General features: G+C 42.0%; 1 protein-coding gene across 4 annotated transcripts in view; it reads right to left on the bottom strand.

The window, feature by feature from the left end:
* Positions 1-12676, bottom strand: part of LOC110982993 (uncharacterized) — a 279431-nt gene that overhangs the window by 199204 nt on the left and 67551 nt on the right. For all 4 annotated transcript variants that reach the window (XM_087142717.1, XM_087142720.1, XM_087142719.1 and 1 more), the window contains exons 17-29: positions 12490-12651; positions 11221-11358; positions 9741-9842; positions 9141-9257; positions 8622-8717; positions 7801-7923; positions 7070-7165; positions 6073-6192; positions 5104-5202; positions 3763-3882; positions 2587-2703; positions 1176-1367; positions 145-237 (exon numbers count right to left, since the gene is read on the bottom strand). In XM_087142717.1, coding sequence (XP_086998843.1) covers positions 145-237; positions 1176-1367; positions 2587-2703; positions 3763-3882; positions 5104-5202; positions 6073-6192; positions 7070-7165; positions 7801-7923; positions 8622-8717; positions 9141-9257; positions 9741-9842; positions 11221-11358; positions 12490-12651 — 1575 coding nt within the window. The remainder of the gene's footprint in view (positions 1-144; positions 238-1175; positions 1368-2586; positions 2704-3762; positions 3883-5103; positions 5203-6072; positions 6193-7069; positions 7166-7800; positions 7924-8621; positions 8718-9140; positions 9258-9740; positions 9843-11220; positions 11359-12489; positions 12652-12676) is intronic.

Genomic DNA, 12676 nt, shown 5'->3' with positions numbered 1-12676 from the left:
ATGTGGATTGTTTGTCATTTTGCTGTTGATGGGTGCATTACCCACCTTCCCAAGCACCTTGCCCCTTCGTGGGGCCACCAATGGGCCCTGCCAAGTTATACTCGCACACCCTGACTCATGGTGAGAGTAACAATGGTGACTTACCTCTGTACTGGCAGTAGTCTCCGGTGTGGGTGTCTGGACAGACACACCGGCCCTCCACACACATGCCAAGATTCAAGCAATCCGGCCGACAAACTACGCGTTATAGACAAGGAGGAACATGGCAAGATGTCGAATTGGCAAACTTCATTGTAAAAATCACTTTAGACTTATTTCTTACCATGGCAAATAAATGAACACAGAAAGAGCAGCTTATTCCTGGCAGATGGTCTTTAGGATAGAACATGCTACTTTTGTATTCAAGTAAATCACAAGTGCCTCCACAACTCCAGTCACAAGTCCTTTAACAAGACCAGTCTTAGGCATGAGGGTGAACAGTGACAAAAGAATGCTTTTTACAGTTTATTTGAATAGCTTGAGAATTGGTTTCAGACTGAATGACTTGTGATGGATTTGTGATGGAGTTACAGGGACTTGCAAGGACTCATGATAGACTCGAATACAACACTGGAACATGCGGATTTGGAACACTTTTTAAGGTACAAGGAGTTCCTGGCAAGAGGCTATTAGCATAAATGTAAATTACTGATAAAAATCAAGGTTTTTATCCCTAAAAAATGCAAAATTTTAATTTTAATTGCTGACATCCTCCTTGGCACAAAACAATATAAGTAATAACAAATTTCCAATTCTATTCATCAGTGTCTATTTGGCATTAATTTTGTCAAGAGCTTTTATGTCATTGCTTACAATTTTGTTCTCATGCTGCAAAAAAGAGACTGAACCCAGCTTTCAATCAATTCCATATGATCGACTTGTCAAAAAGGCTCATCCAACTTGAGCAGAAGCACCCCCTCACTGGTTGAAAAGAGCCATGTTGATGGAGAGTGTTGATTTTGTTGGTAGTGATGGGACCATAACATGTACATTTCATAATCGCTTGTGAATCAGCAAAGTGCAGGCCCCCCCAAAGGAGCCAACGCTGGTGGGGAAAGTGTCCCCTCTCTTGGCCCCAGCATTCACACACTATTGCATCAACTACTGCTAAAGATTCACATGATAATGGCACTTACTTTTGGTCTCACAGAACTCTCCGACGTACCCCTCTGCACACTGGCACACACCCCGCGTGCAGGTGCCCCCGTTGGCGCAAGACTGCTCACACCGTAATGGGATGCTGCAGTCCACCCCAGTGTAGCCAATGGAGCACTGGCATTGGCCCGCCTGGCAGATGCCGAACTGACATGCAGGGATGCATGGGATGTCTGGAGGACGAGGGACACAGCCACATACAAATAGATCAACCTTACCCCCATCCAAGATATTACTTCCAAATACCAAACAGTGACAATTCACTCATTCGGTGGAAAATTCACAACTGAAACTGACAACATGATGAATTCCGCTGAGCTTTTATCACTCCAACAGAATGAGACTTCACAAAAGTTCCCCCAAGAAGCGGTTCTTTTTCAAACCATTTCAACCTAAATTAAGAGTGATATTCACTCTAAACCGTCATTTGTGTGCAGTGTGCACACACACTCAGGTGTCAACACCTGAAACCAAAATTGTTTAGCGCCAGGCTTTCATAAAGTGGTTACACATAATTCTTGTATTTCACCAGCTTTTGACAATGACAAAAACCACCGGGTGTGTTTTTATGACCATTAACCGGCAACATGTTTGTGACGTCAAAGGATAACAAGATATGGTTATGTCTTTTGACAGAGGATGCAGACAACCTTGTCAACAAACATCCTTTTCTCTCCCAATATTCGCATGTTCCTTACTACCTGACTTTTTATATTTTTGAAGGAAATACTCCTGATTTGCTGCAAGTAACATTGTTTTCTAAAAAATTCTCAAAGATATGTAATTGGCTTATTTGAGAAACAACAATTATTTGTTCTTTTATTATGCTGCCATTATGCTATTATGCTGCTATTTTGAAGCAGTACTGAACAATTCCAAGCTTTGGTTCTCATTTTGTTCTGAACAATGACTTTATTGGCATATCCACAGTCACGAAAACACCTCACTGATGACCATAGCAGAAACACATACCTAAAAATATGGAAGGGCTGCGTAGCATCGTGATCAGAATATCGACAAGAATATAATATCAAATCAGTGTTCTGAAATATGTGATTGCCGAGCTTTCGGTAACTGAGTACCTTCTTCAGGGAATCTGCCTGCCCTGAAGAAGGTACTCAGTTACCGAAAGCTTAGCAATCACATATTTCAGAGCACTGATTTGATATTATATTCTTGTCGATATTTAGAAACATACACCTAGTCGGGTTTGTAAAAACATACCCCTGTCACCAGCAGTGGAACAATTTTTGAAGCGCATAAAGTGGGGCGGCCATACCCCAATCCCCCCTTATGAAAAAGTTGGAGGGGAGCCACTGCCCCCTCCTCCACTGCCAGTGGCCCCTATATGTGCTATTCCTCATGGGCACTTTGCATGTGTTGATGCGTTACCTAGACAGCTCCTGCCGTCAGGAGCCAGACGCTGACCCTCGGGACAGATGCATCTGTAGCTGCCTGGCATGTTCTCGCACTGGTACTCGCAGTTGGCTTGGGGACACTCGTTCTTGTCTGGAGACAGAAAATATTCAAAAATGAGTCAGTTGCCTTGGGGACACTCGTTCTTGTCTGGAGACAGAAAATATTCAGAAATGAGTCAGTTGCCTTGGGGACACTCGTTCTTGTCTGGAGACAGAAAATATTCAGAAATGAGTCAGTTGGCTTGGAGACACTTGTTCTTGTCTGGAGACAAAAAATATTCAGAAATGAGTCAGTTGCTTTGGGGACACTCATTCTTGACTGGAGACAAAAAATATTCATGACCTGTCAGGTGCAACTCAAAGAGTGGGGAAGGAATAACTCAAAACATGTGAGGTAGGCAATTGCTTTGAACATCACACAAACATGAAAGGCCCTCAAGCTCTTGTAGTTGCACGTCATTAAAATTTATTTATTAAAATCAATGTATTAATGCACTTTTCCTACAAAGGGGGCCAAAGCACCAGCTGGGGGCATATCACAAGAACAATAGCTAATTTTGTTTGGTGCGGTTTTTGCTAATGGCGTTGGGGCAACTGTTTGCCAGCAGGGGAACCCTACCCCTCCGGCACTTAACCACGGGCTTGATTTCACACAAAAGTCACAATACATTGCCACTAGTGGCATCCCTGCCCACTAGGCCGGTAAATATTCCAAAACCATCATAACTCCCAGGAGAGTATACAGATGGTTGCAGCCAATTCAAACAAAAGCTAGGTAGAAATGTTCCAATGTAATATTTGCCATTTACTTGACGGAAAGTGCTATAATTATGCATTACCATTACTTTACTTAATGTGCAAACAGGGACATGTGCCATAATTATTTCTTCTTTGAAGACACGCAAATAAGGATGGATTTCAGCACCTTCCTATTTGTTCAGGCCCTGGATAGAGGCAAAATTTCAATGTCGTAAACAGGTTATAAAATCGGCATTTACTTATCATGGCTCAAAACATACAAAGTATCATTTGGGCAGGGTAAAAGCAAGTTGTGTTAATAGTCATCATTGTTATGAAACTTCTCATTTTTTCCTTCCTGAGGGTTCCAAAGAGTGCTATCAATGCCAACTTTCAGGTGTTATTCCCTTACCTACACACTTTCTCCCGTCTTCCCCAAGCATGAAACCCAGCGGGCAGAGACACTGATAGCCGCCGTAGTAGTTGTTGCACTGGAACGTGCAGCGGGTTGGGTCCTGGCATTCATCGATATCTGCATCATGCAAATACCAAAAGGTCCAAGTTCAAATGGTTACCAGGGGTTAAAGGTCACAACACTTTTATCCATTTCCTGTGATGTGCTGTGAACACTGCCCATGACCTTGCATTGTCCACGGTAATGCACTCTAAATGAGAACATCCGCCCCATGTTTCCACTCTTAGATACCTTACTCTATAAAATCTTCAATCTGCATCTTAACCCCTTGATGACCGGAATTTCTTTCCAAAAGCCAACTCCAAGAATTCCAGCCTCGCTTGGCCATGAAGGCCACCTGCCAAACCGCAAATTCTCGGTTTTGTGGCCCTGCGTGCTCTGCACGCTTTGAATTACACAGTAAAAAGGCTGATTGTTCGGTGGCATGCGACTCTACTCACGCTTCCACATTCCCATTGCCTCTTTTCGAAGTGGGGACTATTGTTAAGCTGGTGATTATGATGCAAATTCAGTCTTCAATTTCTGGGCTACACACAAAGGCCAATCACCATAGACACAAGAGCCAGGGTCTGCCTTCTTTCACGAGCGTGGGTCGAGAATAATAGCTGAGAAGCAGGCTGAGGATCTCAATTTTTATGGCGGCTCTAGCCGCTTCCCAGCACAAAGGGGTTAAAACTCAAATATTTACCTTAACATAAGCTCATAAACTCCTGTCCTTTGTTTTTTGTTGTGGGGCCTTTACTCATGTTGAAACTTACTTATTTGGGGGACTAAAAACTCAGTCTCTGCTGTTGTTACAAAAGAAATTGTCCTCTCAAAGCATTACTGGCCTAGGCATAGACTTACTTTTCTTATAGCACTACATCAGAGCCGTCTATAAGTTTTATCTGTTTTCAATTGTAACTGCCTAAATGTGTTACATCTTCATGTTATGCTCAAGCTACATAAGGATGCTGCTCCTTTGTACAGATTCAACTGAAAGTTTAATAGTTTTGTGAACTGACAGCCACTGGCACAAATAAACCAGCACCCAAACCCTTGCTTCCATGAGTGGCCCACAGAGTGCTGTCTATATGTGCAGCAAATAAAGTCCTTTGCACAAGCCAGTTTAGTGTTAAATTTTGATAACGCAGTGCCAATCAGATTAAAAACACCAGACGCAAGGCCAGCTCAACCATTTCAATGCACGTTAACTTGGCTCTGATTTTGGACAGAAGGAACTTCAACCTATATTTTTCAGAGTAAATTAATGGGGAAAGAAGGGGGGGTTTCACTCACCAGTGGTGCATGTTGGTCCGGTGAAGCCCTCCGGGCAGATGCAGGTACCAGACCGACATGTGCCTCCATTCTGACACGGAGGAATGCAGTCAAACAAGTCTGCAGAGACAAAGAAAACACAGGGTTTTCGCATTAGTGGGGTCCAATTTGAAAATGGACACTTAGCGGTTGTCATTTCCTGGAAATGGGATAGGGACTACATTTAATGGGTTCAATGAATAAAAAAAATAAGGCTCTCTTTGTCTTCTCCAACAATTGGCCGGGAAGGGACTGGCAATCAGCCTTTGAGCAGCGGGGACGCTCACACCCTTCACAAGCCACTGTTTTGTAACATAAAATTAGAATTACCATCACTGAAATCTTCACATATCTTAGCACTAGATACCAACTACATGTTACTGTTTGACAGTGTCCTAATCACTTTTTTCTAAGACTCGTTTTGGTACTTAATCACATTTAAATCATTTGAGGTTGCCAGGTTGGCGTAGTGGTTCTTTCCTTGCCTTTCACGTCTGCAGCCCGGGTTCAACTCCCAGCTTGGTCCACATGTGGATTGGGTTTTCAGTTCCTACCCGATTTTGTGGGTTTTACCCAGAATATTCCTCTGGGGTCTTGCTCCCACGTCTAAAACTGTAACTCCTCTCACTGTCTCCTCTCTACAGGTTTCTTCAGGTTTGCAAGCTACGGTGACATGGGCACTGTTAAAGAAGCCTTGGTTTCATCACCAGAATGACTAAATAATGAAGGTATGGGATTCCCATTAAACTTTCTTTGCTAAATGATTGATTTCCTTAAAAGACTTAAGATCATTTCCTGTTCAATCCACTTACTATTATCTTTCCAAAAGTTCTCCAATAAACAAGACGATATATCAGCATTTCATATCAGTCCAAACAATAAGTTCTATAATCATCAAATAGGAATTGACTTACTTTGGAAAGATCATTTTTTCACCAGTTTCTTTCTTACCTTCACATGATCTCTGGTCATCACCAAGCTGTGTCCCGTCTGGGCAGACGCACTCGTAACTGCCATACGTGTTCAGGCACTGGTAGGCACAGGGGTTGTCAGTATTACACTCATTGATGTCTGGAATGAAAAAAGAATATTTCATGAAAATTCATCACAGAATGAAAAGAGTTGGAGTGCAAGTTACTATTTTTTTCATCTCATGGGCAGTTTTCCTTTAAGGATTACCTCTGCACTTGGTCTCAAAGAAAGTTTCTGCTGGGATTAAAAAGTCATGAAAAACAAACAAAGTGTTGCTGAAGAATTACTAATGCCACAATATAGCATACATTATCATATTGACTTAAAGTGGTGTAAACCACTTGCTGCCGGGGAACCCCGTTTCGAGCACCATGGGTTCATATGCATAGCCGGGGTGCCCGAAATGGGACAAAAGAGCTGGTCCGTGTAACAAACGACCGTACTCGGAACAAAAGACCTGCTGCTCGGAATTGCCATCAATTTTCGGCTTGCATTTTTAAAGGTAATCCGTCACTGTTTTTAAACAGTATACCACTATTTTGGGCATAGCGCACCCGCGGATTAGCACTGCAGACAGAAGTGCTCCAGGGCTCCATTGATGATCGACACAGCACTGCTGCATGCTAATCCAGCCACGTTTGAAAAGATGCCACTCGCATTTACTGGGGACAAAGGAAATTACACAACACCTCACAATTCTGGACTCTCTTTACAGGGCAGCAGGCCTGGCTGAAATACTCAGGAGTCAATGAAGGTTGCCTGTCAGCTTAGAGTAGCCACCAAACAGTCATTTGTGTAGGTGTAAACGTCCATTAAATGAAATGATGAATTTTTGAAGAATTTTGAAAACTGAAAATCTTGAAAATTGCCCGTATGTGTGCCCTGCATTTTTAAAAGCACTCGGCAGCATTTGGTTAAACTGGTCTCCATGGGTGATCCATGAAGTAATCCATTTGTCCCAATAAATATCATCTACCTTGTAGACAAGTGGGGCCGGTGAAACCGGGTGGGCACCGGCACATCCTGTTCACGCACGTGCCATTGTTGTTACATGGCGGGCTGCAAGTTACTCCTGAGGGAACCAATCAATCAGTAAATAATCAATTAATCATTAACTAGTCCATCAATCGATGAGCTATTAATTATCAAGACAATGATGAGTCAAATATCGTATGAGCAACTTACATGATCAAGTGATCGGTCCTAACATCAATTAACAGACTAATCACTAAAGAGGTTACACTGATTGAACAATAAAACTACTGAGTGATAAGTAAAACACAAACTGAACGTTATTTCTTCACACGAAGAAAAATAAGACAAAGCAGCCGACAGATAAGGTAACATTCACCTTGAAATGAACAACTTAATCAATACATTTTCAAAATCAAGCTGCAAAAACATGAACTTGACTGGTTTAGAAGGCACACACACAAAACTGCAAAAAGTATTACCCTACTAAGGAAAGTACATGTACCTCTAATAGAGTGAAAAACAACACAGTTTTGTGCACATTCAAATGAAAATTATTCCGCAACAAATGTGCAAAACCCAGAGGATTTCAAAGCAGCATCCCCCACTAAAACAGCTACAATTCTACACAGCTCAATGTGCTCCTCCCGCATGGATTCTAGAGATCATTCCACCATTCTAAATGTTAGGCCTACATTCATTTTGCATTCTTCTTTTTAAATAAGTACATCTTACCTGAACAAGAGTGCTTGTCCGGACTTAGTGTTGCACCTCGTGGGCAGAAACACACATAGCTGCCATACGTGTTCCTGCATATGTACTCACAGCCGCCATTGTTGGTTGCACACTCATTGATGTCTACAGAAAAATATATGCATAATTTGATGCTATGACAAAATATATCACTCCCTCCTGGATCCATTCACATCTGTATGGAGTCACACTTCCTAAAGCCAGTTCCTCGAGGTGTTCTTCCAATTTCAAGTTGGTTCCAAGCCATAAACACAAATCTTATGATGAAAGACTGGACGAGCTACCAAAGCGAGTATCTCATTATATCTCACACAATTATGTGTGTAAAAGGCATTGGCACCAGAATGAGCGTGTGAACCCACATGCGCACCTACTCCATTCACTTGTACTAGACTTCCTGGCTCACAATGACGTCACACTTCCGTACTCTATACCCCCAGGAGGTCAGGAGAATGAGAGGAGACTTGATTGACGTGTTAAAAATACTGAATGGTTTGAATGACAACAAGCCGGAAGCCCTGTGTTCCATGTCTCACAACACTGGAACCAGCGGCCACAAATTCAAGCTTTTCAGGAAGATGCTCAACAGGGGATTGAATGTAAGAAAGTACTTCTCTCGAAGAGATGTAAACATGTGGAGAAGACTTCCTGAAGAGGTAAGAATGTGAAGACATTTGACGACTAAAGCTCATAAACTGCACCCATCAATCATAAGTGTGACAGAAAGTTTCCTTTCATGTACTGCTTTGCTATAGAGTTTACTGTTTTGGGGTGAATAACGCCTTCTCCCCTGAACTACTCACCTGTCTGGCAGTTGGGACCACTGAAGCCCTCTGGGCAAACGCACGCCTTGTTGACACATGTGGCTCCATTCATGCAAGGTGGGAAACAGCCAATCTCTGTTAAAATTGATCAAGCAAAGTTCATCTTTTTTAATAGATTAGTGATCTGATCTTTGAATGAACATTTGTCAGTGCAACATTGCATACGTTTAAAATGTAAAAAGTTTTTCTAAAAATTGATCAAACATATTTAACAACTCTATCAGTCTGTTTTTTCTGCATCGCTGCCTTAAGCAAGTAGGCACTTCCATATTTTCTACTATTATCATTATCCTTTGATCTCAATCAATTAAACTCTATATGCAATTTCAGGAAATCAAGATACAAGGCAGTAAACAACTCATATGATTTTGGTATTTTGTTTGTTTGTTTTTTTGCTTAAAAAATGTACTTGCTGTTCTGTGGAATGTATGGCCTGCGCCCACTTGAAAAGGTCCCCACCAAACCGGGGTAATTCTACACAGAGGTTCTACCACTCACCGCTGCATGTCTCTCCGTCTGCGTTGATTGTGTAGCCTCCTCGGCAGAGACACTGGAAGCTACCAAACGTGTTCTGGCAGTGATGCTCACACCGGTGGTTCAAACACTCATTCTTGTCTGGATGTTAAAAAAATTGTAACATTATGAACATGCCGAAATCACAATGGAGCCTTATTGCTTATTACACACACATGCAGTAACGGATTTCCAAAATGGTAACAAATACAGGACACAATGGGGCTGTTTACACTGAGTGTGGGGAGACTGTGTGATTCCATGATAAATCACTGTGTTTAGAAGTCTAAGCAATTTTCAAAGCTATTTTGCTAAGACTACATGGTCTGGCTAATCAGAAGTCACACAGACATCACGGACTGGGTGGAAGACTGTGGAGAGAATGAGAACCAGGGCATATCTTTATCTACAGCATATCCCCCTATCATGGCTCTAAGCTATGTGATGGCATATGATAGCATAATAAATACATGGGGAGCCATGGCAGCTGTGAAGCACATGCAATACAGCCTGTGTTGGTATTTCACACAGTCTAAATTTTTGCAACACGTTGGATCCCGGGGACCAGAGTGACCTAGGACTAACCTGAGGAGCAGGAGGGTCCAGTGAAGCCTGCCGTGCACTGGCAGATGCCGTCCACACACTGACCGCCGTTCATGCAGGGTGGCTGGCAGGAGGTAGGTAAGACTAAAACACAAACACAGCAGGGATTTGAATTAATACGGGTTACTCCACTAAGAGGTTGACTAGGATAAGCCATTTTTCACAGTGTATTAAGGGAAATGATGAAAGTGTTAACATTTCCACAATGCAAGTGGAGAACCTGATTTGTTTCTATTTTTTGTCTCTTTGGGTAGCTTTGAAAGCCTATTTCGAGTATCAATGTTAATTAATCAAGACAGTGTTTTCATGAGGCAGCCAAACACTGTTCCAAAACTTCAAAACTCAAAAGATCTCATACACATACATATAATACATAACTCTTATGTTTCAGACCATTAACTGGGAAAAATGGCCTCTCTGTGACAGCTGCTGGGTAGTGCACTATATTGTGCATTACCTGTATTTATTCAATTAAAAATAAAAGCACCCTGAACACAAACTTTGGCTGAATCACCTGACCAAAGGGCAATCAAAATTACAGACAGGAGAGATGTGTGGTCATACTCAGGACCTATATAACCATACATCAATGACAAGATAAAAATCAAACGTGTTTGAAATTTTTTCACATTTGATGTCACAGGAAAGATGTGCAGGCTATACTGTAATCCAACTAGGTGTCATTTTTAAGTTCCACTAATCAGATTCAAGGTGTCACATGATTCAAGGTATGTGTACAAGTTCCACAGAACAGATGGCCACCTTATGACTGGTTAGTATGTCACTGCCTACAGGGAGGCTTATCTTTAAATACAAACAGAACCAGACAGGTGTGCAGATAATGTTTTGGTCTACCACTATGGTAATGAGAACCATGCTGTGGTGAGGTACGCCAGAGAGCCATTCAAATCAGAAAGGTGGGGCCCAATAAACAATTTTTAAAAGTCTGCATCTGCTCCATCTTGGCTCGTAAGCCCAAGCCATCCCCACACCCTAAACCCCTATAGCCTAAAGTGTGTCCTGACTGGACTTCCTAATGAAACAAGGGTCAATTCAGCAGCTCTCAAACCTCTCAAGAAAATTGAGATTGGCAAGAAGCTTTTAGACCACTGTAATACTTAATAATCAGTGATTCCAAACAGTGTAAAAATTGCTTTTACAGCTTAAATACACAAACCTGCTGTTTTCAAAATCTGGCATGCCCAACCAGACAGGCAAGACCACTCTTTCAGTCTAGTTGGGTGGGGTAGGTTGTTTTTGCTGTTGTTTTGAAAACACTGCCTAAAACATTTATCCTCCATAAATGCGCCCCCACAAGGAAGGTACTAGTATGGATTCATAAAGTGTAAGGACATTCAAGTCATAAAAATGTTTTCAGGATAACAACACCGGAGCCATTTTGAGACTCTACATACTGAAAGAAATATATATTAGGACTACAACCAGACAAGCTGATTCTCACCATTTTCGCAGTGAGGTCCTGTGAATCCAGCCCGACATATGCACTCAGTGAACCGACAGTTGTACGTGTTTCCTCCACACTGCCTGGAGTAGCGACATGTGCCTCCATTGCGACAGGGAGGGGAACACACAGGTCCATCTGAAATCAAAACAACAAAGTTACATCGCAAATTATGACAAAAATGGAAAATGCGACCATTTTCAAAAAAAAAACCCAATCAGGCCTCGGGCAACTTAGCAGGTCAAGGTACCCTTCTTCAACCAAACTGAGAGACAGCATAAATAGCAATGATGGGAAGTCAGGTTGGCGTAGTGTTTCTTTCCTCACCTTGCATCTCTGGGGCCTGGATTCGAATACGTCTTGGTCTACATGTGCATTGGGTTTTCAGTCCCTACCTGAGTCCGTGGGTTTTCCCCAAAACATTTATCCGGGGTTTTTCTCCCACCTCTAAAACTGAACATTTCTTCATTGTCTTCTTCACTCATTATCATCCTGTAATTGATGCAAAATGTGCTGTTGGATGATCAGAAATGAATAAATATATAAAAATGTAGGTTTGAAGGCAGTTACGATGAATTCATTGAAAGTCAACCACAAGGCAAGGATATGTCCTTCAAATGTCAATCAATTTTCAAATCAAGTCAAACATTTCAAACAAACCATGCCAAGATGCATTTCTTTTCAAAGTTCATCCATCATCCCCAGTAAGCTAGTTCCGATGAGCTGAACTAGACAAATATATCCACTGTGGCTTTGTGTACATGTAATCAGACTTTATAGTTTGAATGTGGTGAACCATAACATTTGAAGTTGCTCCAACACAGTGTCCACGTACGTGCCGGTGTTGGAGTTGAGTACTTTTTAAATACCATATTTTACTGTCAAATATTAAAAAATGTCAGGTGTGAACAAAACTGAAGAACACTGACATTGACTGGCGATGGTCTGAAGTCACAAAGGTAAGCTTCGAAAATATCTTTCAGTCCTCCAGACTCTCCTAGTTTGTAAAAATGGGATTTTAATGAGATGTCATAAGAATTTAATCTTTATAGTGGTGATGGCCTGAAATCATTATTTTATTTTGTAATATCACCTCTGCGCATTCATCATCCATGCAATGCTCATGTTTTTCAGCTTTCCTCCCTCCTAACCAAAGCAACAGTTGGCACTGAACGTAACACTTGTAAAATGTATCAAAACGCTATATTTAGACATGGTGGTTTGTCTGTGCATCTCTCTCTGTCAGTTTGCTTGTCGGTCTGTTCTTACCTTGTGCACAGGTGTACCCATCGGGCTGTATCAGATAGCCGGGCCTGCAGGTGCAGGAGTAACTGCCGACGGTGTTGATGCAATTGTGCGAGCACACTGCTCTGTTCGGAGAGCAGCGTGTGGTGCCGCAGTGGTTGGGCGGTGATGAACACTCGTCAACATCTGCAAAACAAAGAATTTTTGTTTG

The sequence above is a fragment of the Acanthaster planci genome, linkage group LG10 (assembly GCF_054643075.1).
Source record: "Acanthaster planci isolate LZ-2023a linkage group LG10, COTS_SCS, whole genome shotgun sequence".
Lineage (NCBI taxonomy): Eukaryota > Metazoa > Echinodermata > Asteroidea > Valvatida > Acanthasteridae > Acanthaster > Acanthaster planci.
This window is presented reverse-complemented; position numbering and strand designations above follow the sequence as displayed.